Genomic DNA, 21,752 nt, shown 5'->3' with positions numbered 1-21,752 from the left:
CTGTTCAGAATCAATGTCAAAGATTTGAATATGCGGACCTATTATAATATTTTGAAGTGAATAAGCAATGCAAGGTATAAAATGATGTTTTCTGGATGAGGCTTTGAGGGGATATGACAAATGGAATATTATGTGGATAAATATAAGGTTATCAGGAGGAACAGAGGTACTGAGTGTTGTTTAAGTTGGGAAGTTTTGATATTCAAAAAACCAGTGAATTCTTGTTCATAAATCGTTGAATGCTAACATGCAGGTGCAGCAACAAATTAGAAAAAAAATGTTAGGCATTTTAAATCAATCTGTTCTGATGTCATGACACACCTCCAGAGGGAAGGATACCACCATTGCACCACAACGGCAGATTGCATGTTAGGCATTATTGCAAAAGGAGGAAAAAAAATGTCTTGCTTCAATTGTATGGAGAATAATCCAGATCACAACTGAAATATTGTGTGTAGTTTGATCCCCTTATTTACAAAAAGATATACTCTCCATCAAGGAAACATAGCAGACGTTTACTAGAATAATTCCTGGGATAACAAGACTGGCCTGTGAATGAGATTGAAGAGGCTGAGCTGCATTCTTTGAGTAAGAAGAATCAGTGGTGATCATTGAAACCTACAGGATTCTTAAAGGGATGAGCTAAGTAGCTGCAGAAAAAAATGTTTCCCCTCACTGGGATATCAAAAATCAAGAACTCAGACTCTGAATAAGCAATCAGCTGTTTAGGAGGAATTTCTTCATTCAGAGGGCAATGAATCTTTGGAATTTTCCAGAAAGCTGTAAAAGTTCAAGTATTGAGAATGTTCAAGGATGTTCAAGGTGGATAATTTCTAAATATCAATGACATCAAAGGAGATGCAGCAGAGGCTGAGGTAGGTGACCATACAGAATGGTCTAAACCTGAACGCAATTCCTTCCTGGCAGGGACACCAAATGCCTTTTGAATCCATTGATACGCTGTCTCTCAGGACCACAAGACACGTGAAAGTGCTTTACAACCTTCCAAGTACTTTATGAAATACAGTCACGATGGGCTGTTCGGTTCAGCTGGGAGTTCGGATGAAAGATCGTGCGCATACAGTCATAGAGTTATGCAGCATGGTAACAGCCCTTCTGTCCAATTCCCAGACACCCTAGCCCAATTTGACCTAGTACTATGGACCAGCATTTGGCCCATAGCCCTCTAAACTCTTCCTATTCATGTTCCCATCCAGTTGCCTTTAAATGCTGTAATTATACTAGCCTCCACCACTTCCTCTGGTACCTCTTTCCATACACTACCCTCTGCATGAAAAAGTTGCCCTTTTAAATCTTTTACCTTAAACCTACACCTTCTAGTTTTGGACTCCCCTGCCCTGGTTTTTCCTATTTACGGTAGCCATGCCCCTCATGATTTTATAAACGTCGACAATGTCATCCCTCAGCCTCCGACACTCCAGGGGGAAAGCCCCAGCCTTTTCAGCCTTTTCCTATAGCTCCTGCGACATTAACCTCTGTTTCTGTCTCCAGCAGATGCTGTCTGATTTGCTGCTTATTTCTAACATTTTATTTCGTAGAACATTCTGTTTTTGGACTCGGTCAAAGTACTCTCGGTCAAAAAGAAAAAATTAACAAATAATAGCAGACCCTGTCAGAATCTGGAAGGTGTGCCATGGACCGGAAGTGGAACTCCTCCCTTCGCTTGGAGATAACCTGTAGGTGAATGCAGCAATGGTCCCAGCTGAAGGAAGACCGGGAAGCTGTGCTGGCAAGGCGCGGGATTTTAGCCAGTTAACCACCAGCTCCATCATACATGCAAGATATTTACATCTTTATCCTGCCAGCTTTATGTCTGAACTCTCCGGGTCTGGGGGATCTAATATATTCCCATATGGATTGCACACTTCATTCTTGACAAAGGGAGTTCCTTCAGATATAAGTAAATAGCTCTGTCACACGAACATGTGTCTTTGTGAGAAACAGTTGGCCAGAGTGAAGTATGTAGCCGGAGTAACTGGTTGGAAATAACACTGACTTACATATCTGGAGAGGGAAGTGGCAGGGCACGGTACTAATTTAAATCACCTCGAAATGTTAAACATAACTCTTTGTCATTCATGTGAATATTAAACTACGGGGCACAGTCTAACTATAATTGGACATTATGCGTTGGGGGGGGGAGTGGGAGTATTAAATACTTGCAATTTACACTCCAGGCGACGATATAGATTGGATTTGGGAAGTTAGAGAGTGATTTATTTGGCCTGGTTGTCTCTGATCGTAGCCCAATATCTTTTCATCATGGGAGTCTATTATATGCCATATCGAGAATACAGACCTAATAAGGTACTTGCAGCTAATGGTCTCGCTAATGTGTTTTCAGGGAATTCGTTTTCTTGATGAGGCTTTCGCCTTGAGACAACAATCTAGGAATATAATCAAGTTCATCACGAACATTCCGAATTCAGCCTTGAATGCACTTCACAAAAGATCGAAAGATAGACGGGGGACAACACAGGCTGGAATACTAAAGAGACATCAGAGAAGTTAGTTGGCGCATTTTTCCCCAAATATTCTGATAGATACTGAGTTATTTAAATTGCTTCTTCTGTGTAACACCCATTAAAAACAAATCATAGATAAGAGATGTGAAATGCCACTGTCTGACCTACATTGCGCGTGTTTTTAAGGGTCAGGTGCCACATCCAAAAACCGAGCTATATTATCCAGCAGCAGACAACTAGCCTGGTCTCGAACAGCAAACCGAGATCTTCAAAAGGTGAAATCTGCGAGGAAACTAACAAACCTGAGTCAACATTTCCCCATTCTCTAACAGCCCGCAAGTCCTTCTACAGATGTGCGGGAATGGTTGTTCTTTGCAGGTTGACTTGTGTTAGACACCGGTAATGAGTCCTTCCATTGCTCAAGTAATTTTTTTTTCGAACGAAAGCCTGTCCGCTTGTTTTTATGATATTATTCGCACACTTACAGGACTCAAATATGATAAAGATATTAGCCATACTCCTGAAACGGCTGGAAATCAGGATTGCAGCAGCACAAGATATTGAATGTGACCTCTCAAAGATTCGACCCCTAAAAATGTAAAAACTGCGAAGTTATCTGAACACTAAACAAGCAGTCCTCTGCTCAGTCTATAGATCTTACCATTTAAACATTGCACTCGAAGCGAAGGGGATTAGAAAGAATATATATTTACACTCTATATGTTCCCCGTTTCTCAACATTTTGCATTCGTTTGCTAACGTTCAAAATTCATCTTTGTTACCGAGCAACAGCATTGCTCACTCCAGGCATAGACTGCCGCATGACACGTGAAACAGGTAAACTATTTGCTAACATATATATTGTAATTCGGAGATGCCGGTGTTGGACTGGGGTGTACAAAGTTAAAAATCACACAACACCAGGTTATAGTCCAACAGGTTTAATTGGAAGCACGCTAGCTTTCGGAGTGTCGCTCCTTCATCAGATGAAGGTGAAACTATATATAGTTTCGCATCAGAGTAACTCATGGAAAAGAATGTCATATTATAAGCACGTTATATTTGGAAAAAGCAACTTGTAAGCGCTGATCTAAAACCAGCGAAGGGTTTAAATAAACGAAAAACAAACTGTTAGAGATTTGCTCTGTTGTGGTGTGTGCTGTGTTCTTGTTATATTCGGAAGGAAGGGCATTGCGAGTTGTTGTTTTTCAGGTGTTGAAATCCACAAAAGATTAGCGTCAATTACTGCTTCTAGTCAAACATCGAGTTTTATCTGAAGGTATTGAACATCTTTTGGTTAAAGTTCAAGTGAATCAAAGTTTTTAAAAGGGTGTCAAATGAAGTTAATGCTATTAGAAGATACCCGATCGAATTAATGGGCAGTAAAGATAAAAGGATTACAAAAAAAACTGTCAAGCTGTTGTTTTGGGAGCACGCTTGCGGTTACATTTGTCAAAGAATTTAAAGCAAATTATCTACCATATATCCAATTATCCATTAACCTCACGATGGTTTCATCTTGTACATTGTTAACTGGTCTATAGTGAGACCGAAAAGCTCGGGGTCAAAAACCCAAACTCTTCAACATATTCTTCTTAGATACATTTCATAGATTTTGCATTGACACAAGCATATAGGTCTGTTGTAGAGCAATCATTTTTAAATGCTATTAAGTGCTATGCTTGTTATTTAAAGCCCTGCAATCTAATGAACTGGACATATGTATATAATACGGAATAAAAGTACGTTTCTGATTTTATTCTAGAATATCTATAAAACTAAATGTTGGCTTCAAGGGAGGTTGACTGCGACTACTTGGGAATATCACACTACCCCAAAAGGAATGTATAATAGGGAAATCAAACTTAAAATTGAACGCTCAAATGCATCATTTTAAAATCCAACAATAGCATAAAAATGAAAAATTCCTTTCAAATCCGTACAAAATATATTCCTTTCTAATAGATTTCATATTAAGTTAGGAACTCATTTAGATCGTAATGAATAAAACCGGAAATGGAAAAGCTCGGGACAGATTTTCAATTACGATTAAAATGCCAACTAATTTAAATCGATTTCTGAACAGAAAAGGTTACCATAATACTCAGGTGTAAAGAGGCAGTAGGAAATGAGGCTATTAAATGAATAATAATTTCTACATATTCGCACGATTTACTGTCGATTTAGAAAGGGTTTTGGACTTAGCTAGTGGAAGTAAAATCATATCCATGCCAAAGTTTGAGGCAGTCAACAGATCTGTCAAGCAAGCAATTGATTGTAAAGTCGCCCAAGAAATAGAAACATTAAGGTGCATTGCCACAAAAGCGCAATTAACGTGCTGACTTGCACCTTCAACTAACCGAGAACATGAGCATTACAAACTGGCACAGCATTTGTGCCAAGCAAAAAACAAAATGTCTCAGTGGACCTTAAAAAAATGAAGTTCGCGCGATAATATCGGGAAATCCAAATCTTTTAACGGAATCTTAGGAAATTTCCTAATATTTTGTAAAAGTGTAAGCGCGTAAGCGATTTTCTTAATTTAGGGAAGTCAAAGTATGATGAAAGGGATGTAATTCATAAGCATTACAATCCATGACTATTCAACTGTATTTGTTAATACGTGGTCAATAACTAGCTGCTGCGACAGTTAAAAAAAAATGATACGTTTAAGAGATTCTACAAACACGCAAAAGGAGGTCCTAGCGCAAAATGGAATACTATATCAAAGAATTAAATACTTGCAAGTCTTGGCAAAGATTTCACATTTTTTATTATTTCATTTTAGACATGAAATGTATACAAACTGGCAAAAAAAACAAATTCTGTGACATTCACTTCACAGACTGGAACGGGATGAAATGTTATCCATATACAAGCACGATAATATCTTTACAGAAATGGACAAAATTTACATATCAACCCTGAAAAGCATCGTGACCCTCCCCCCTCCCAATCCCTATTGCAAACAGACCATAATATACTTTCTTTGAGAGGAACTCTGTCATTTAAACAACGGGGCAGCAACTTCAGGAATTAAAACTCTATAATTCTACGTTTCTACAAAAAAAAATGCATTAAAATCTTAGTCTATAATCCGGGCCATTCGAAGGCAAGTCACGCAAAATGCCACTGATCTACCGTTTAAAATAATCTGTACATGTGATTAGATAGAACTGGCTTACTTCCAACTACAAAAAGTTGGTCAAATAAGAATTGAATAAAAGTTTCCTGTACAGACACAATTTACATACCCCAAAGTTTCAATTGAAATACACGAAGGGGAGGGGGAGAAGAGAATGGAAGAGGAAAAGCGAAATGTCTGTACAGGTGAACACACTGCTTTTGAACTTCACAGTTTTATAATTATTTATCACAATAAAACACAAACAGGGTTTTAACAAAACACCGGCCTGTGCATTCGAGCCCAGGGTTACCATTGGTCACAGGCATCATCACCATCACCACCACCACCACAACCAGGGAGAGAAAAGGGCATCTTTGTGCAACAAATTAAACTCGATGTTGGCACCAGCAGGTTTGGCTTTTGGCATTTCCGAGGAGGGGGCGCAGGGGGTGATCAGTTTTAAAAGCCAGGCGGGAGTTTGCCCCGCGGGGCGCTCTAGGTGTGAGAGTAGAAGCCGTAAAAGGCCATCTCCTTGGCGCAGTTTTTCTCGCAGTCTCTCGGGGTCAGCGTCTCACTCTTCAGGGGAGACGGGCTCTCGGTGGCCGTGGCCGGGGCTGGGGCTGGGGCCGGAGGCGGGGGACCGTCCGCAGAGATGCGCCTCCTCTTGGCCTGTTCGTAGATACCCGAGTCTCCGGAGTCGATGGACTTGATGGACGACGGTGCCTCGATCCAGGCCGAGTCCGGCAGCTCCTTGGGTTTGGTGTCCTCGGCGGCGGCCGCCAGGGGCGAGCGGTCCGAGCCCGGCCCGGGACCCGGAGCCAAACCCTCAGCCGCCGCCGCCGCCGCTGCAGCCGCCGCCGCCGCCTCTTCCAGGTACGAGTTAGTGGAGGCTCCGCGGGCCCAGGGCAGCACCGAGCTCGATTTGCACGAGTACTGCGGGCTGCGTGCGCCCCAGCCGGACGGATCTGGGTAGTAGCCCAGGGGCCGGGTGCTGGCCTGCAGCGGCAGCGCCTTCACCCCGACCCCGTACGACAGGATGGCGTTGCCGGCGAAGTCGGTGTCGTACGCCGAGAAGTCGAGGCGGTTGTTGGCCGGCTGCTGCAGCGGGGTGACGAACCAGCGCTGCGGGGACGGTGTGGCCGGCTCCTCCGCTTGCTGCGGGGACAGCAGCCCGTTACTGTGGGGGACACTCCGCTCAGCTCCACCACCTCCACCGCCGCCGGCTCCTACTCCTCCTCCTCCTCCCGCTGCTGCAGCGCCCGGGCCGCCGTGGTGGAACCGCGCCTTGGCGTAGTTGTTCACAAACTGCTCCTGCAGGAAAGACTGGGTGACGGCGTATCGGCTGCTGGGGACGATCTGAGACCGGGGAGAGTCACTCGGCGACGGGGTGAGTCGGTCAACCTCGCAGCCAGTGTAGATCCTGTCAGTGAGCAGAGAAAAAAAAATCACAAGATGCATCAAAACCCATCAGTCACTTGCCTCCAGTTTTTAAGAAAGAAGCGGATTCACATCAGATTGACCACCCACCCAAGGACTTTAAAAATCAGTAGGACCACATATTTTATATTTAAAAAAAAAAGTCAGTGTCCAGTTCGTGTCTTGTTCCCCAGAGGACGCCACGAACATCTTGTGGCGAACTCTCTAGTAGAAACAAAACAAAAAGAGGACTGGAGAAAGCACAGGAGGTCTGGCAGCATCTGTAGAGAAAACGGAGTCAAACAAGACCTGCCATCGCTCCAGCACTTTCAGATTTCCAGCACTGTGCATTTAATACAATAGCTGCATCCTGCACTTGGCGCTTTTCCTGCGACGGAGCATTGGACATTAAGCATTTAAGAACACCACGTTAAGAAATACAAACCGAGCAGTCATATCTCCCTTTAACCATATCAAAAGCAACAGCTGCATTTTAACTAGTGATGTGTCAAGTGTCCAGATTTAAAATACTTTGACAACTCAATCGTTTACCAATTTTTTTTCCCCCCAAAAAATCACAGCATTTAAAACGTAGGTGTGAACAGAATGTCATACCGTCCATTTAGCAGGTTTCTTAATAAAACAAATTGAAGTGCAAACTTACGTATCATAGTTATCTCTAAATCCTTTGGCAAAGGGATTGTGGTCTATTTTCAACTGTGTGATCTGTTGAACAAAATTTCAATAGAAATCAGTCACTCGTTTCTTAGCAACCAAACTATGTGCAGACAGATTCTTAAAACATTAATGTAAATTGCGTCGAAAATTATTTCTTCATAAAATAAAAGTTATTTGTGAAATCGAGTGAGTCGACCACAATTGTCGTATAAACTGGGTTTCAGGGAGTGATTCTTTTCAATTACAACTGGCACAATTATGTCAGTGTTTTAATAATCAGGAATGCAAAGTGTTCAACAAATCCTCTAGAATGCCACATAAAATTCGTCAAGTGTAATGTAGTTGCGTTCCACTCAAAGGTTTGAAACGTGTTTCATTATGTCCCAGTGAAAAAAGTTAAATAATTATTCTTAAGTATAATTCAAACGTTTTGCATTCTCAATTAATTCCTTACATCTGTATTTTGATACGCGGTAACTGCTATGAACTGTGTTTCTGGGAAAGTGAAGGTCTGAACTCTGCCCGGCTGATTCGAATCCTCTGCTCCATCCTCATTCACTTCAACTACGTGTAGTCGAGGTTGATATTTATGGAGAGACTGTAGAACCACCATCTGTCAGGACAAAAGAACAACATGGAAATGCTTTATTTTTCTGTCTTTTTAAATCCACAGTCGGCTAAGTAAAAATCACGTTCCGTATATTTTAGCTTTTAAGCTGTCACACAACATCTCGTCAAAACCAGCTTACATGTACCAAGGAATCGTCGGTCAGTTGATTTCAGTATATTAAGTCATTAAAACATCGATTTTTCCTTGGAATTCATTAACAATACACACAAAACGATCAGCTTTTAATCCAAACAAAGGCATTACCTGGCCGTTATTGTTCGATGCTCCCTTATTATTGGTCAATTTTAATTTGCCGAAGGAAATTTCTTGTCTCATCCAGTGAGCACCTGTGTTTGGCGAATCTGGGTGCATGTAGATCCTGTTACCTGTAGAAGACAGACATCCAGAAACAAGCACGGTCCGGTTAATTCAGTAATGGAACGTTACTTCCAATGTGGAAAAATGTATCGCAAGTCAGTAAAGTCATAAAATGCAGCAGGTTCGATTTAAGAATATTGGGGGAAAATAGTACAACTCTGGGAAACAATTACCAAATTAGTTATTATTCAACCATAGTCCCACTCGCTGATGTAAAGCGGCACAAGTTAGAATAACTTGCCTTGCACATTGGTATCCGCTTTCCCACAAGGAACCCATTTTCCTCCCTGGAATCGCCAGTGATTGGGATCGGCCAATATAATATCAACAAAGATATTGTAATGTGCAGTGGGGTCCAGACCGGAGATGTTAAAACTCAAAAATGGAAACATCCGCCTGAAACAGAGAGCAACATTTACGCAGGAAATAAATCAGATGGGCATTAAAACAGGCGTGTACTTGGTGTTGCACTCTGACATGCATTCTCAGTTCATTTGTTTTTTTGTGTGTAATTCAGCTTTTGAAAATGTTACGCATTGAGATTCTGGAAGATGTTTCTGCACATTTCCTTGCACCTCTTCAGAAATAATATCATTTTACATTTGGACTCCTCGAATAATTAATTTTAAAAAGTCTCAGGAACTGGTCACTCGCTTCAACCTAAACGCAACTTGTACAGCTCGTCACCCATTCTTAATCAGAACCAAACCTATCCGGTCTCTAGAGACTGGTAGAAATACGAAAGCCTGTTTCGCACCATCCCAAAGAAACAGACACGGTTATGTACCGGTAACAATGTTTCAACTGAAAATTTTGCCGATCAAGTAAGCTTTCGCTTTGTCTAATCTGGAATGGTAAAATTGCGCGGCATTGAATGAAAAAAAAAACAAGTCCACTTACCTGCCTTGTTTCGTGATGATCATTTCTGTTTGATGTCTATGGAATTTAAGCCACAGTGGCCTATTACACAAGTACACCTGGGCTTTGCCGGGGACTAGTCCTGGTTGACCAGAAGAAAATTGATAGAAAGGTCCTCCCTGATAGCTATGTCCATACTGTTGAGGGTAAGGGTAACCAGCAGCCGGGTAGCCTTGAGGCGAAGAATTGGACAAAATACTGTTGTAGGCTCCATTCGTGATCACAGGATGGTGAGCCATATACCTGCTCGGACTGCTAATAGAAAAAGCGGGATGTGTTGGTCCATGCTGGCCAGTGTAAGGAAACATAGCACTAGGAGCAGCAGTCGGTTGCTGTGGTTGGCTCGATTGTGACAGGAGATATCTGTCTGCCGCTGATCCATCGAAATTATGACGAATTTCAGAGACCCCGTCCAAAACAGGAGAGAGCTTGCTTCTCTGGACGTCCCCCGACGCGTCCTTGGAGTCAGAAAAATTGTCTGTCTCTGATTGATTCGTCATCCCCCTGGTAATTTTTTTCAGAGGTGAACTTCTTTCGAGGTTGTCACTGGCCGAGATGATGGGATCATGTAAAGTAAGCTCACTGTTGGGATAAGTGCTATTCACATTCAGAAATTTCTTGGGGAGCATTATAGATGAAGATAAGCAGTGCTCCAACTGCATAGCTTAATAAGTAAGCACCTCACCCTATAGAAACCCTCGGCAGCAGATGCAAAAACCCAACCCGCTTGAAAGCAATTCTTTAAGCCCTCTCACAAAGGCTTGTACTAGTTTTTTACCTCTCCCCCCCAACCGAAAAGCGATTGGCCAATTGACACTTTGCAATAGTAGGGAAGGACTCACTTTTGATCTTCCCGGTTGCACAGCTAATGAAACGGCTCTTGCTATTGGTTAACCGCTGACAGTAATTTAATTAGACAGACATTAATTAGTATAATCACCTGAGTCCTAATGGCAATGATGGCAAATTGCAAGATGATCTCATTTTAGAAAGACAGTCTGCGTGTTACTAACAAGCAACCTTCCATCCCTGTTTTTGGATAGTGTTCCAGCCAGGAAGAGTCGACGGATACGACTGGGCGAAACTGGAAAGGATAAGGGTCCAATAAATTGTTGTAGAGTTGGCTTTTCCACATCTGCATTTACCGAAATACTGATTATTTAATGATCGGATAACAAAAACAAAAACTAGTTAAACAAATGATTCAGTTACACGGAAAAATAATGTTTTCAACTATAAATAGAGTAATAGTCATGATTCGAAGAGCGGTGCTCTCGTAATTCAACAATTTAACAGGCATGCTCTTTTTGTGATCGGGTGTTCAAACAATATTTTTGTACTGGCGTACAGTTACTTCAACTGTACATATCACATTAGCGAATGTGTATTTCAGAAAGTCATCGTTGAAATATTTAAGACTCGCATAAAACTGACGCTGTCTTTGGGGTATCTTTTAATGGTCTTGGGAGCTTTTCAAAAATCTTTGCTTTTGAGTGCGCAATAATATAACCGAACACCAGGAACAAATGATTTTACACTTTTAGAAAACAATTATGATTCTTAAATTCTCACTCGAACATAAACAAATCATGAGATTTTGATCTAAAAATTCAATATTAATGCATCATGCTTTCAGCACATAGAGAACATTGATACTTTAAATATTAAGTAACTGTGAAGTTACAAAAGAATGTTTCAGCGTAAAGAACTAAGTACACTTTTACAAGTGGCTCGGTTCATTTCCTTTCTAATGACCTGGGAAAAGCACTGGGAATAAACTTGTTATACCTGATACATCCTCAAGACGGCTACTTAAGGAGTTGTATTGTTGAAAATAAACGTCACGCTTTCACGGCAGATTGGAACTCGCATCTCGAAAGCAATTCACAAAAGTTACACGCAAACCTTATCAATAGCAAATTACAAAATATATACTCAATTATATCTCACAAATCATTGGTCTAATTTGAGGGCGTTAGTCCATTTTAAGAGAAAGTCTCCCATTTCTACTCAAACTGCCAAGGCCGTATTGCGAAGCATTACTGATGTGAACAATTTACCCAATTATAAATTAGATTTTTTTCATATTCATGCAAAATGTAGGTATGCACACTGAAGTTGATTCAGATCAGATATTTCACAAGATTAAGAGAACGTAAAGAGTTAAACAATTTCACATTGAACCAAAAATATTTAGTAAAATATAGTCAGTGTATTGCCTTCTGAGAATCGGGAAGAATTGCTGTCAATGAAAGGGACTTCTTTTAATAATTATTCCTCGTGAATAACAGAATTCCCCCGTGATGTTCCGCACCACAGCTTGAAAAGGACCAATTATTTTTCTGTGTGAAAGAGCCCGTGATATGGTGGACACTGACAGTTTTTAATCGCTAAAAAGAAAGGCTTCTCTAAAATGGTACTTGAAATTGCATTGAGTATATTGGCTCCTCTGTGCGCTTTATTTTTCTACTGCAGCGAAAATGTAGTGTTTATAAGCACTTAGCATCGTTAAATTAAAAACTCAGCAAATCACAACCTACCTCCAAGATGATGAAAAACGGCCAAAAGGCCGTAGACATGACTAAACTATATAAGAATCAAAAGTCGACGCATAAAATGGGATTGAGTATTTCGGGATTTATTTAGAAACTAAGTACGCTAACGGTACTGGTGATCCTATATCAATACAACTCGAAGTTCCACATTCAAGATTCGGATCACCGTTATAATTGTTAAATCCATGTCAGGCTCGACTTTAAAAGTAACTTTTCAGGGCCATCATATTCCAGAGACCCATCATATTTGTTACCTACTTCATCGGCCGTCCATCACCATATAATTTTTAAAACCTGAAGGCCACCTTACTTGGATATATCAACTACTCCTGGGATTAATTCAACGTGACAACTGCCACGTTGTTTTTCGCTTACATTATATAAATGATTACACTCCAACCAACCCGAGAGATTTAACGACAGAGAAAGTGGCATAGCAATCGAGGGGAGAGCAAAGGGGGTTGAAGTGAATTTGCACATTTTCTACAAGGATTTTCTGTCATGTGTTTCCTTGGCTCATCTTCCTAATTACATTTTTATGTGATTACACAAATAGCTCACGCACGTATAATATGGTTCGGTGGACCTTAGCTTTCGAATCCAAAACTAGTAATGAAGACTATAACATCGTATACAAAATTGTCTTTAGTGAAATGTACATCCGTACTAGCATAAATACCCTGTGTAGGAAATTGATGTTTGTACAACTCTAGAATACTACTAAGGGTTCCATCCGGAACACTTGCTACTGAACTGGAAAAATGCACCAGCAGGAGAGTTAAAGACCTCTTTTCTTTCGATTAATGAATAACCTTGAAGAGGGAAAAGGAGGATGTCTTCTTCCAAAACAGAGAATATTCTAAATTTCAACCCTAAGAGTTTTGAAAACAATTCTTTAATCAGTAGGAAAAAGTCAATTTTCTTATAGCTGATTTCAGCAACAAGAACAGAGATGTTCAATGTTGACATCCCGGCACAGAGGGCAAATCGATTAGGCAAAATTAACTCCTTGCTGAAGTCGGCTTCTTTTACCTCCAAATTGGGACTTTTACTGTAGTTAAAATAAACCTTTCGGTAAAGCTCACATAACGATACCTAACAATATTATGAAAATTTTCAGCAGTTGTATTTAATTATGTTTCTTGTTCCAGGCTGACGTAGTGAGTTCAATATTGGAATAATTAACTGTTTAGATTATGCAAGAATACAGTTTATAGAACCAGTGAGAGACATCGAACTTTTTTTTTAATAAACGTGTTTCCCTAAATTCCTTTCATGAAAATGCGAATTCCACCAACCTGTTACAAGTAAGTGATACAATCAATTTTAAAATATGATTACCTCTATTGGACGTATAATAGTTCAAAAACTGCCAAATCATAAATTACTGCTGGATCGTATCAAGGTTAATCATAACAGATAACATTTTCGTTTTTTTTTAAAAAAACTTGTCCGCCTTCTATCCATGAATTAATGGTTTGATGTATCTTAACATTCTTTGTGCCAAGCAGTTGGTTGAGAAATGTCATTCTTCACAGACGAGATTCTAGTTTGACCTTAGCATCTGCCATATTCACAGCTACGACCCTAGAGGTGTTAGACATGTGCTACCTCAGCAGCGCTGAACAGCTCTTAATAAACAAGGAAGGATCAGAGAAATGCATAACTGCTTTTGTGTGCCTGATTGAGGTTTGGCGCTTTAAAAACCCGCAGCACATCATTTTGAAGTCTTCAAAATGACGGAATCCGTTTCAGTACAAATCTGATGTTCGTGGCATTGAAGAGTTGTTACAAATTGAAGGGAAGATCTAACTTTATTGTTTGAGATATGATAAAAGTAAACTGACAATAAAATACTAAAATCAAAGTTGAGTATGAAGTTTAATCTTCAATGTATTTTTAAACAAGGAAAATAAGATCCATCTTCTTAACAATGGAATCAAAATAAGCAATGACAGGTTGCTCAGTGACACCATTGTTCGCAGGTCCCAACGTCTACACTTAAGTAAAGCTTTTAGCAGCCTCTGTATTACCAGTCAAACATTAATGATACAATTTTAAAAAAAACAATGCACTACTACTTTACATTTCATTATTTAAATACAACTGTATCCAACATGGCTGCTAGGCACTGCACAATATTTGAAGTCATCACAACATCCACATGCTCTTCCAAATGGCGTTTTGGATCCTATGAAACAATTAGGTTATAAGTTATTGAACAAATAGATCATTTTCAAGGTAGTCAATTATTTTCCAAAAAAAAACATTTATCTAGTTTCTTGCGTTGTTGTAACATTAATATTTTGGATACTCTACAATGGCACCTAAAACAAGCCATTATAATGTCTACATTCTTCAGTAACATTAGCAGATCATTTTATTCAATGCAACTGTGAAAATATTTTACAACTTTTACAAATAAAGCAATTAAAAGCTAAAAATTAAACAATTTTTAGATTCCATACCAGAAAAGGAAATACATATTGCATATGATTCATATTTTTGAGATCATTACAACAGCGCAATTCAGTAGAGAGATCAAATCAATCACCACAATTCTCAGACTGGAACACAGTTTAGAACAAAGATTCTCAAACTAGAGACCATGGGCATGCCAGTGTACCTGCAGTTGATCATTACTTTGATTTCCTTTGTTGACTCAAGTGACACAGCAAAGAGTGTGCTCACCAGACAATTTGAAGTCAAGCTTGGGAGCTTAATAAACTTGGATATTGAGATACTGGTCCGCACTGCCAAGTGTGCTTAGCAATGGCAGCTCCAGAAACAGATAATCAGATTAGAAGAGCTTAGACTGATTTATAATCCTTGCAGAGCCAACAATGAGCTCTGCACACTGGAAATGGACTGAAATTGCTTGGGCTAGAGCTGGGTGATGTAAAAAGGTGCTGCCATATGGCCTTTATCTGAGGGCACAGAAAGCCAACCAAGCCAAACTTTATAAGGCAGCTGGGCCTGTGGTTGAACCTGAACTGAAGTCATGGTCTCAGTTGCTGGAGGCTTCCCCCAGTGACAAACATCCTGCGCACTAGACAGTCTATCAGTAATACCACTGCAAAGCCAGAAGAAAACACCCTGAAACACTTAGGAACTAAGCAGTGAGTTTGTAGGAGGTAGAGGGATACAACTCTGAATGGTGCCAGTGTTCGTTATAGGAGCCATCAAACTTAAATCCCCTCTCGAAAGAGCAGAGTCACATGGATAAGTATTCAACAGGCATTATGCTGAAACTAAGATTATCTTTCAACTGAAAGGCAAGGACTGGTAAGGAATAGTCAACATGTCTTTGTATGTGGAAAATCATGTCTCACTAGATTGAGATTTCCTGAAGTAACGAAGAGGATTGATGAGGGCAGAGCGGTGGATGTGATCTATATGGACTTCAACAAGGCTCCTCATGGTAGACTGGCGAGCAAGGTTAGATCACATGGAATACAGGGAGAACTAGCCGACAGAACTGGCTTGAAGGTAGAAGACAGTGGATGATGGTGGAGGGTTGCTACTCAGACTGGAGGCTTGTGACTAGTGGTGTGTCATAAGGATCGGTGCTGGTTCCACTGCTTTTTGTTATTTCTATAAATGATTTGGATGTGAACATAGGAGGTATAGTTGGTAAGTTTGCAGATGACAAAGAATGGAGGTGTAGTGGACAACAAAGAAGGTTACCTCAGGGTACAATGGGATCTTGATCAGATGGGCCAATGGGCTGAGGAGAAGCCAATGGAGTTTAGTTTAGATAAATGTGAGGTGCTGCATTTTGGAAAGGCAAATCAGAACACGACTTATACACTTAATGGTAAGGTCCCGGGCTGTGTTGATGAACAGAGACACCTTGGAGCGCAGGTTCATATTTCCTTGAAAGGATAATGAAGGCGGCAATTGGTATGCTTTCCTTTATTGGTCAGAGCATTGAGTATAGGTGGTGAGAGGTCAATTTGCAGTTGAATAGGATATTGGTTAGGCCACTTTTGGAGTACTGTGTGCAATTCTCGCCTCCCTCCTATCGGAAGAATGTCATGAAAGTTGGAAAGGTTCAGAAAAGATTTACAAGGATGTTGTCACGTTTGGAGGGTTTGAGAGTTAGGGAGAGGCTGGATAGGCTAGGGCTGTTTTCCCCTGAGCATCGGAGACTGAGGGGTGACCTTATAGAGTTTTATAAAATCATGAGGGGAATGGATAGGGTAAATAGACAAGGTCTTTTCTATGGGGAGGGGGAATCCAGAACTGAAGGGCATTGGTTTAGGGTGAAGGGGGAAAGATTTAAAAAGGGACTTAAGGGACAACTTTTTCACGCAAAGGGTAGTGCGTGTATGGAATGAGCTGCCAGAGGAAGTGGTGGAAGCTGGTATAATTACAACATTTAAAAGGCATCTGGATGGGAATATGAATAGGAAAGGTTTAGAGAGATATGGGCTAAGTGCTGGCACATAGCACTAGGTGACTTCAGGACATCTGGTCGGCATGGACGAGTTGGCCCTAAGGGTCTGTTTCCTTGTTGTACCTCTCTATGATTCTTATGAATGTAACATTAAAGTTTGGATATTACCAATTATATTAATATTCACTAAAGCAGACAGCCCAAGCTAATTCCTTTAAGAGGACACTGATGAACATTTGATTCTGAAATATAAATGTATAAGGAATTCGTAACATAGTTTAGAAGGGGGAAATGGGTCCACAATTACAAATCAATTTGAGAAATGCCCCTTCAACTGAAAAGGTTGTGAACCACTAATTTAGTCAGCTACCATGGTTAAACATATTTTCCTTCCAGACAAGATTATTCAGTAAAGATTTTTGTCCAGTTTGCTGTGTTTCTTTTCAATTAGCATTGATCACAATGAAGATTATTTAGAGATAGTAAAATATAATGATGTTAATTAAGCTAGTTAGTCACAGGAATGGAAGAACCTCATATAAAACTTCTCATTGCAATTAAGATAGTGCCTTGAAATTGTAGATATATAGAGGTTTTGTAAATTTTATTATTGCAACTTGCTGTTTTTGTAAAGAATCAGTCACTGAGGTATTGAGCACCTTAAAATGTCCTCCTGTCCTGCTTAGTCATCTGAAAAAAGTTAATGACTTTAATCATTAAAAGTTCAGGGGTGCCAAATCTACCCCAGTGAGAAGACTGTGGTGTTTGTACCACTCCAAAGCGTATATAGGATGTGGGCATCACTGGTTAGGCCAGCATTATCAGCTTACCCTAAACTGCATTGAAGAAATTGGTGGTGAGCTATATTCTTGAACCACTGCAGTCTTTGGGATACATGGACACTAAAGTGCTGTTATGAAGGGAATTCAGGATTTTGACTGACAATGAAGGAACAACAATATAGTTCGAAGTCAGGATGGTGTTCAAGGAAAATCTGGGAGGTAGTTTTGTTTCCATATTAGCACATCATCTAGGTTGATGTAGCACTCAGCTATCAAAAGTGCTATCTTTCAGAGGAGATACTAAATCAAAGCCCCATCTGCCCTGAAGTTGAGATAAAAATGTCGTATTAGCATCTAAAGTTCTCCCCGTTGTTCTTATGAATATTTATCCCTCAGCTAAAATGCTAACATTGCCAAAAAGATTCTAATATTTACCTCATTGCTGTAATTGGTATCTTGTTGCTACACTACAACAGTGACTGAACTTTAAAAGTAGTTCATTAGTCTTACAGTTCAGAGACATCTTGGTTGTGAAAGGTGCAATATAAACGTAAATTTTTTTCTCTTTTGTTTTAGAAAAAGCTCTTAAACGTTCTTCAGAAATGTCCCATTAAGCTTATATAGTGTCCCTCTATCCCTTCTGCTAAACTGCATCACATTTCTCTTCTCCCCTTTAAATTCCTTCAGCCACTTATCTGCCCATTCTGTTAGCCCATGTCTTGTGCAATCAATTGGTATGATCCTCATTGTTTACCACAGCTCAAAGTTTTGACAAATGTAAATATTTTACTCTATTACAATGCCCAAATCATTTATATCCCTTATCAGGTGATTCTTACACTGATCTTTAGAAACCACCAGCCTTTCCAGTACATCCATCAATTTTCATCTCATCCATTTCCTTTAACATCTTTGCTTCCACATTTATTTTATTGATAAACACCGAAAAAGTACTAATCACATGCCCTGTGCTTTTAAGCACATATACTAATTCCTTTGTCCTGAAAGATCCCACCACACCTATTTCGATCTGCTTCATAGTTAGGAGTCAGATGAAGATTTTCGGGTAACCTTTTAGGTTAGTTACTTAATTTTAAAATATATTAATGGGAGGTGCATGTCTTTGATTGGGCCAGCCGTACTTGGCTGCAAAAAACGGTTATGAGATGCCTTCTTGAACTGCTCCAATCCTTTGGGACCCATGAAGCTGCTAAAGGGTGAATTCCAAAATTTTGATGTAGTGTCAGTGAAGAATAAGCAATTTTGTTCTGTTTGTGGTCTGGTGGGGAACTTGCAGATAGTGATATTCCCATGTATCTGTTGCCCCTTTCCTTCCAGGTTGTAGAGGATGCAGGTTTGGATTGTGCTGCTGAAGGAGTTGCTATAGTGCATCTTGGAGACAGTAAGGACTGATGCCACTGTGCACGCTGGGGAAGAGACTGCATGTTGTTGGGGATGGATGGATGGGTGCAAATCAAGTTGGTCACTTTGTCGTGGATGGTGTTGAGCTTTTTGGAGCTGCACCCCTCCAGGCAAGTAAACAATATTCATCATAATCCTAACTGTGCCTTTCAGATGGTGGACTGGCACTGGGGAGACAGGAGATGGGTTATACCCTACAGAATTCCTAGTCTCTGACTTCCTATCGCTACAGTATTTATATATAGCTATTTCAATTAACTATAGCTATGGTAACCCTGAGGATGTTAATAATGGGGCATTCAGGGATGGCCATGCCATTGAATGTCAAGGGGAAGAGTGTTAGATTCTCTGTTGTCAAAGATAGCCATTGTCTGGCACCTGTGTGGTCTGAAATGATCCTTGCCATACTATTCTCATAATCTCTCTTTGCCAGTCTTGAGAAACTTGACACATATCATATACCCTATTTGTTTCATCATATTCTCTACTTTCCTCTTGTATGTAGAGTCATTGCTTTGGTTCTCCTACCGCTCCCTCTTGTAGGAATAAACTGCGCTTGTCTCTGATAAATCCCCTCTTACAGATCACCCATTGTTCCATTACTGCTTTTCCTATCAATATTTGGTTTCAATTTGCCATGTCTACGCTCCCTCTCATCCCATTCACGTTAGCCTGCTTACAACTTAGAAGTTCTACTTTTAAATTGTTCCTTCTTTTCACTATTACTACTCTGAAGCTTATATTTAGGTCATTTTTACTCAAGGTTCTCCCACCACACGTGGTCAGCTGGGCTACCTGATTCCCAACAGCAGATCCAGTAATGCTTCTTGCATATTTGGATTAAGAACATACTGATTAAGGAAGCTCTCATGAACACATTCCAGAAATTCCTCTTCTTCCTTCACTTTAACAACACTCTAGTATAGTTCTTGCACAGATTTCTGATTTCCCTCCACAAATATTTCTCTCTTTCTTTTCTTGTTTGGAGGCACATGGGATACTTCCAGCAGCACAACCTTTTGCTCAACGAACCAAATAGATTCTGTCCATGCGCCCTTAAAGGCATCCCCTTCCCAAAAAAATGCATTTCCTGATCAGTGCTGCCACTTTCCTTTTCTCTTTCATTATCTTTCTAAACATTTTGTATTGTTGACGATGAAGCATACAATTCTCACCATTTTTAAGCCACATTTCCTTTTTTGCTACTCCAACATATTTCAAAATGACTTATGCTCACAGCTTACCAACACGATTCCCCATCTTTGTACATTTACATACATGTATTCTAAACCTGCTTTGTTTTCCTTGTAGTTATATAGTCATAGTGACGTACAGCACGGAAACAGACCCTTCGGCCCAACTCATCTTTGCTGACCAGATATCCTAACTAATCTAGTCCCATTTGCCTGCACTTGACCCATGTCCCTCTAAACCCTTCCTATTCATATACCCAAACAGACATTTTTCAAATATTGAAATTGTACCAGCCTCCACGACTTCCTCCGGCAACCCATTCCATACACGCATCATCCTCTGCATGAAAAAGGTGCCTCTCAGGTCCCTTTTAAAATTTTCCCCTCTCACCCTAAGCCTATGCCCTCTAGTTCTGGACTTCCCCACCCCAGGGAAAAGACCTTGTCTATTTACCCTATCCACTCCCCTCAAGATTTTATCAACCTCCAGAAAGTCACCCTCCGACGCTCCAGGGAAAACAGCTCTAGTCTATTCAGCCTCTCCCTATAGCTCAATCACTCCAACCCTGGCAACATTCTTGTAAGTCTTTCCTGAACCCTTGCAAGTTTCATGGCATCCTTCTGATAGGAGGGAGACCAGAGTTGCACACAATATTCCAAATGTGACCTCACCAATGTCCTGTACAGCTGCAAAATGATCTCCCAACTCCTGTCCTCAATACTCTGACCAATAAAGGAAAGCATACCAAATGCCTTCTTCACTATCATATCTAGCTGTGACTCCACTTTCAAGGAACTATGAACCTGCACTCCAACGTCTCTTTGTTCAGCAACACACCCATTAAGTGTATAAGTCCTGCCCAGTTTTGCCTTTCCAAATGCAGCATCTCACATTTATGTAAATTAAACTCCATCTACCACTCCTCAGCCCACTGGCCCATCTGATCAAGAACTTGTTGTAATTTGAGGGAACCTTCTTCGCTGTCCATGATACCTCCAATTTGGTGTCATCTTACTAACTACACCTCCTTTGTTCACATCCAAATTATTTATAGAAGTGACGATACACAGTGGACCCAGCACCCATCCTTGTGGCAAACCACTGGTCACAGGTCTCCAGTCTGAAATGCATAGCTCCACCACCACCATCGGTCTACCACATTCAAGCCAGTTCTGTATCCAACTGGTTAATTCTCCCTGTATTCCATGAGATCTAACCTTGTTAATCAGTCTACCAAGAGGAACGTTATTGAACACCTTACTGAAGTCTATATAGATCATGTCCACCGCTCTGCCTTCATCAATCCTCTTAGTTACTTCTTCAAAAAAAACTCTATCAAGTTAGACAGAAATGATTGCCCATGTACAAAGACATGTTGACTATCCCTGATCAGTCCTTGCTTTTCCAAATACACAAATACATGTAAATCCTGTCCTTCAGGATTCCCTCCAACAACTTGTCCACCAACATGTCCACCAACATCATCATGCTCACCGGTCTACAGTTCCCTGGCTTTTTCTTACCACCCTTCTGCAACAGTGACACCATGTTAGCCAACCTCCAGTCTTTTGGCATCTCACCTGTGACTATCGATGACACAAATATCTCAGCAAGAGGCCCAGCAATCACATTCCTAACTTCCCATAGAGTTCTAGGGTGCACCTGATCAGGTCTGGGGATTTATCCACCTTTATGCATTTCAAGACATTTAGCACTACCTCCTCTATAATATGGACATTTTCAAGATGTCACCATCTATTTTCCCACATTCTATATCTTTCACGTCC

At 40.5% G+C, this 21,752-nt stretch overlaps 2 protein-coding genes across 4 annotated transcripts in view; both read right to left on the bottom strand.

The window, feature by feature from the left end:
• Positions 1-5,241: 5,241 nt before the first annotated feature.
• Positions 5,242-11,344, bottom strand: tbr1b (T-box brain transcription factor 1b). 2 transcript variants are annotated; one of them, XM_043693865.2, is made up of 6 exons: positions 10,554-11,344; positions 8,937-9,091; positions 8,582-8,703; positions 8,162-8,320; positions 7,694-7,755; positions 5,242-7,033 (listed from the first exon to the last, which is right to left on the bottom strand). In XM_043693865.2, the coding sequence occupies exons 1-6, from the start codon at positions 10,595-10,597 to the stop codon at positions 6,109-6,111; spliced, it is 1,467 nt and encodes a 488-aa protein (XP_043549800.2). In that variant the 5' UTR covers positions 10,598-11,344; the 3' UTR covers positions 5,242-6,108. The 2 variants fall into 2 exon arrangements, with proteins under 2 accessions (XP_043549800.2, XP_043549799.2); XM_043693864.2 differs by lacking the exon at positions 10,554-11,344 and adding an exon at positions 9,596-10,465.
• A 2,686-nt stretch (positions 11,345-14,030) lies between these two features.
• Positions 14,031-21,752, bottom strand: part of psmd14 (proteasome 26S subunit, non-ATPase 14) — a 108,599-nt gene continuing 100,877 nt past the window's right edge. For both annotated transcript variants that reach the window (XM_043693868.2, XM_043693867.2), the window contains exon 11: positions 14,031-14,359. In XM_043693868.2, coding sequence (XP_043549803.1) covers positions 14,261-14,359 — 99 coding nt within the window. In that variant the 3' untranslated portion in view covers positions 14,031-14,260. The remainder of the gene's footprint in view (positions 14,360-21,752) is intronic.

This window comes from Chiloscyllium plagiosum, unplaced genomic scaffold (genome assembly GCF_037043375.1).
Source record: "Chiloscyllium plagiosum isolate Xiang-an unplaced genomic scaffold, Cpla_swu_hap1 HiC_scaffold_7, whole genome shotgun sequence".
Classification (NCBI taxonomy): domain Eukaryota; kingdom Metazoa; phylum Chordata; class Chondrichthyes; order Orectolobiformes; family Hemiscylliidae; genus Chiloscyllium; species Chiloscyllium plagiosum.
Note: the sequence above shows the minus strand (reverse complement) of the source record. Positions and strands in the feature narration are given on the sequence as shown.

What these genes read in the sequence shown, in the direction of transcription:
- tbr1b (XM_043693864.2), bottom strand. Translation starts at nt 10,275, where the DNA reads ATGCAGTTGGAGCACTGCTTATCTTCATCTATAATGCTCCCCAAGAAA. An exon ending in CATCGAACAATAACGGCCAG is followed by an intron (nt 8,321 to 8,581) that starts GTAATGCCTTTG and finishes TTGTCCTGACAG; the next exon opens with ATGGTGGTTCTACAGTCTCT. An exon ending in CCGCGTATCAAAATACAGAT is followed by an intron (nt 7,756 to 8,161) that starts GTAAGGAATTAA and finishes TTTGTTCAACAG; the next exon opens with ATCACACAGTTGAAAATAGA.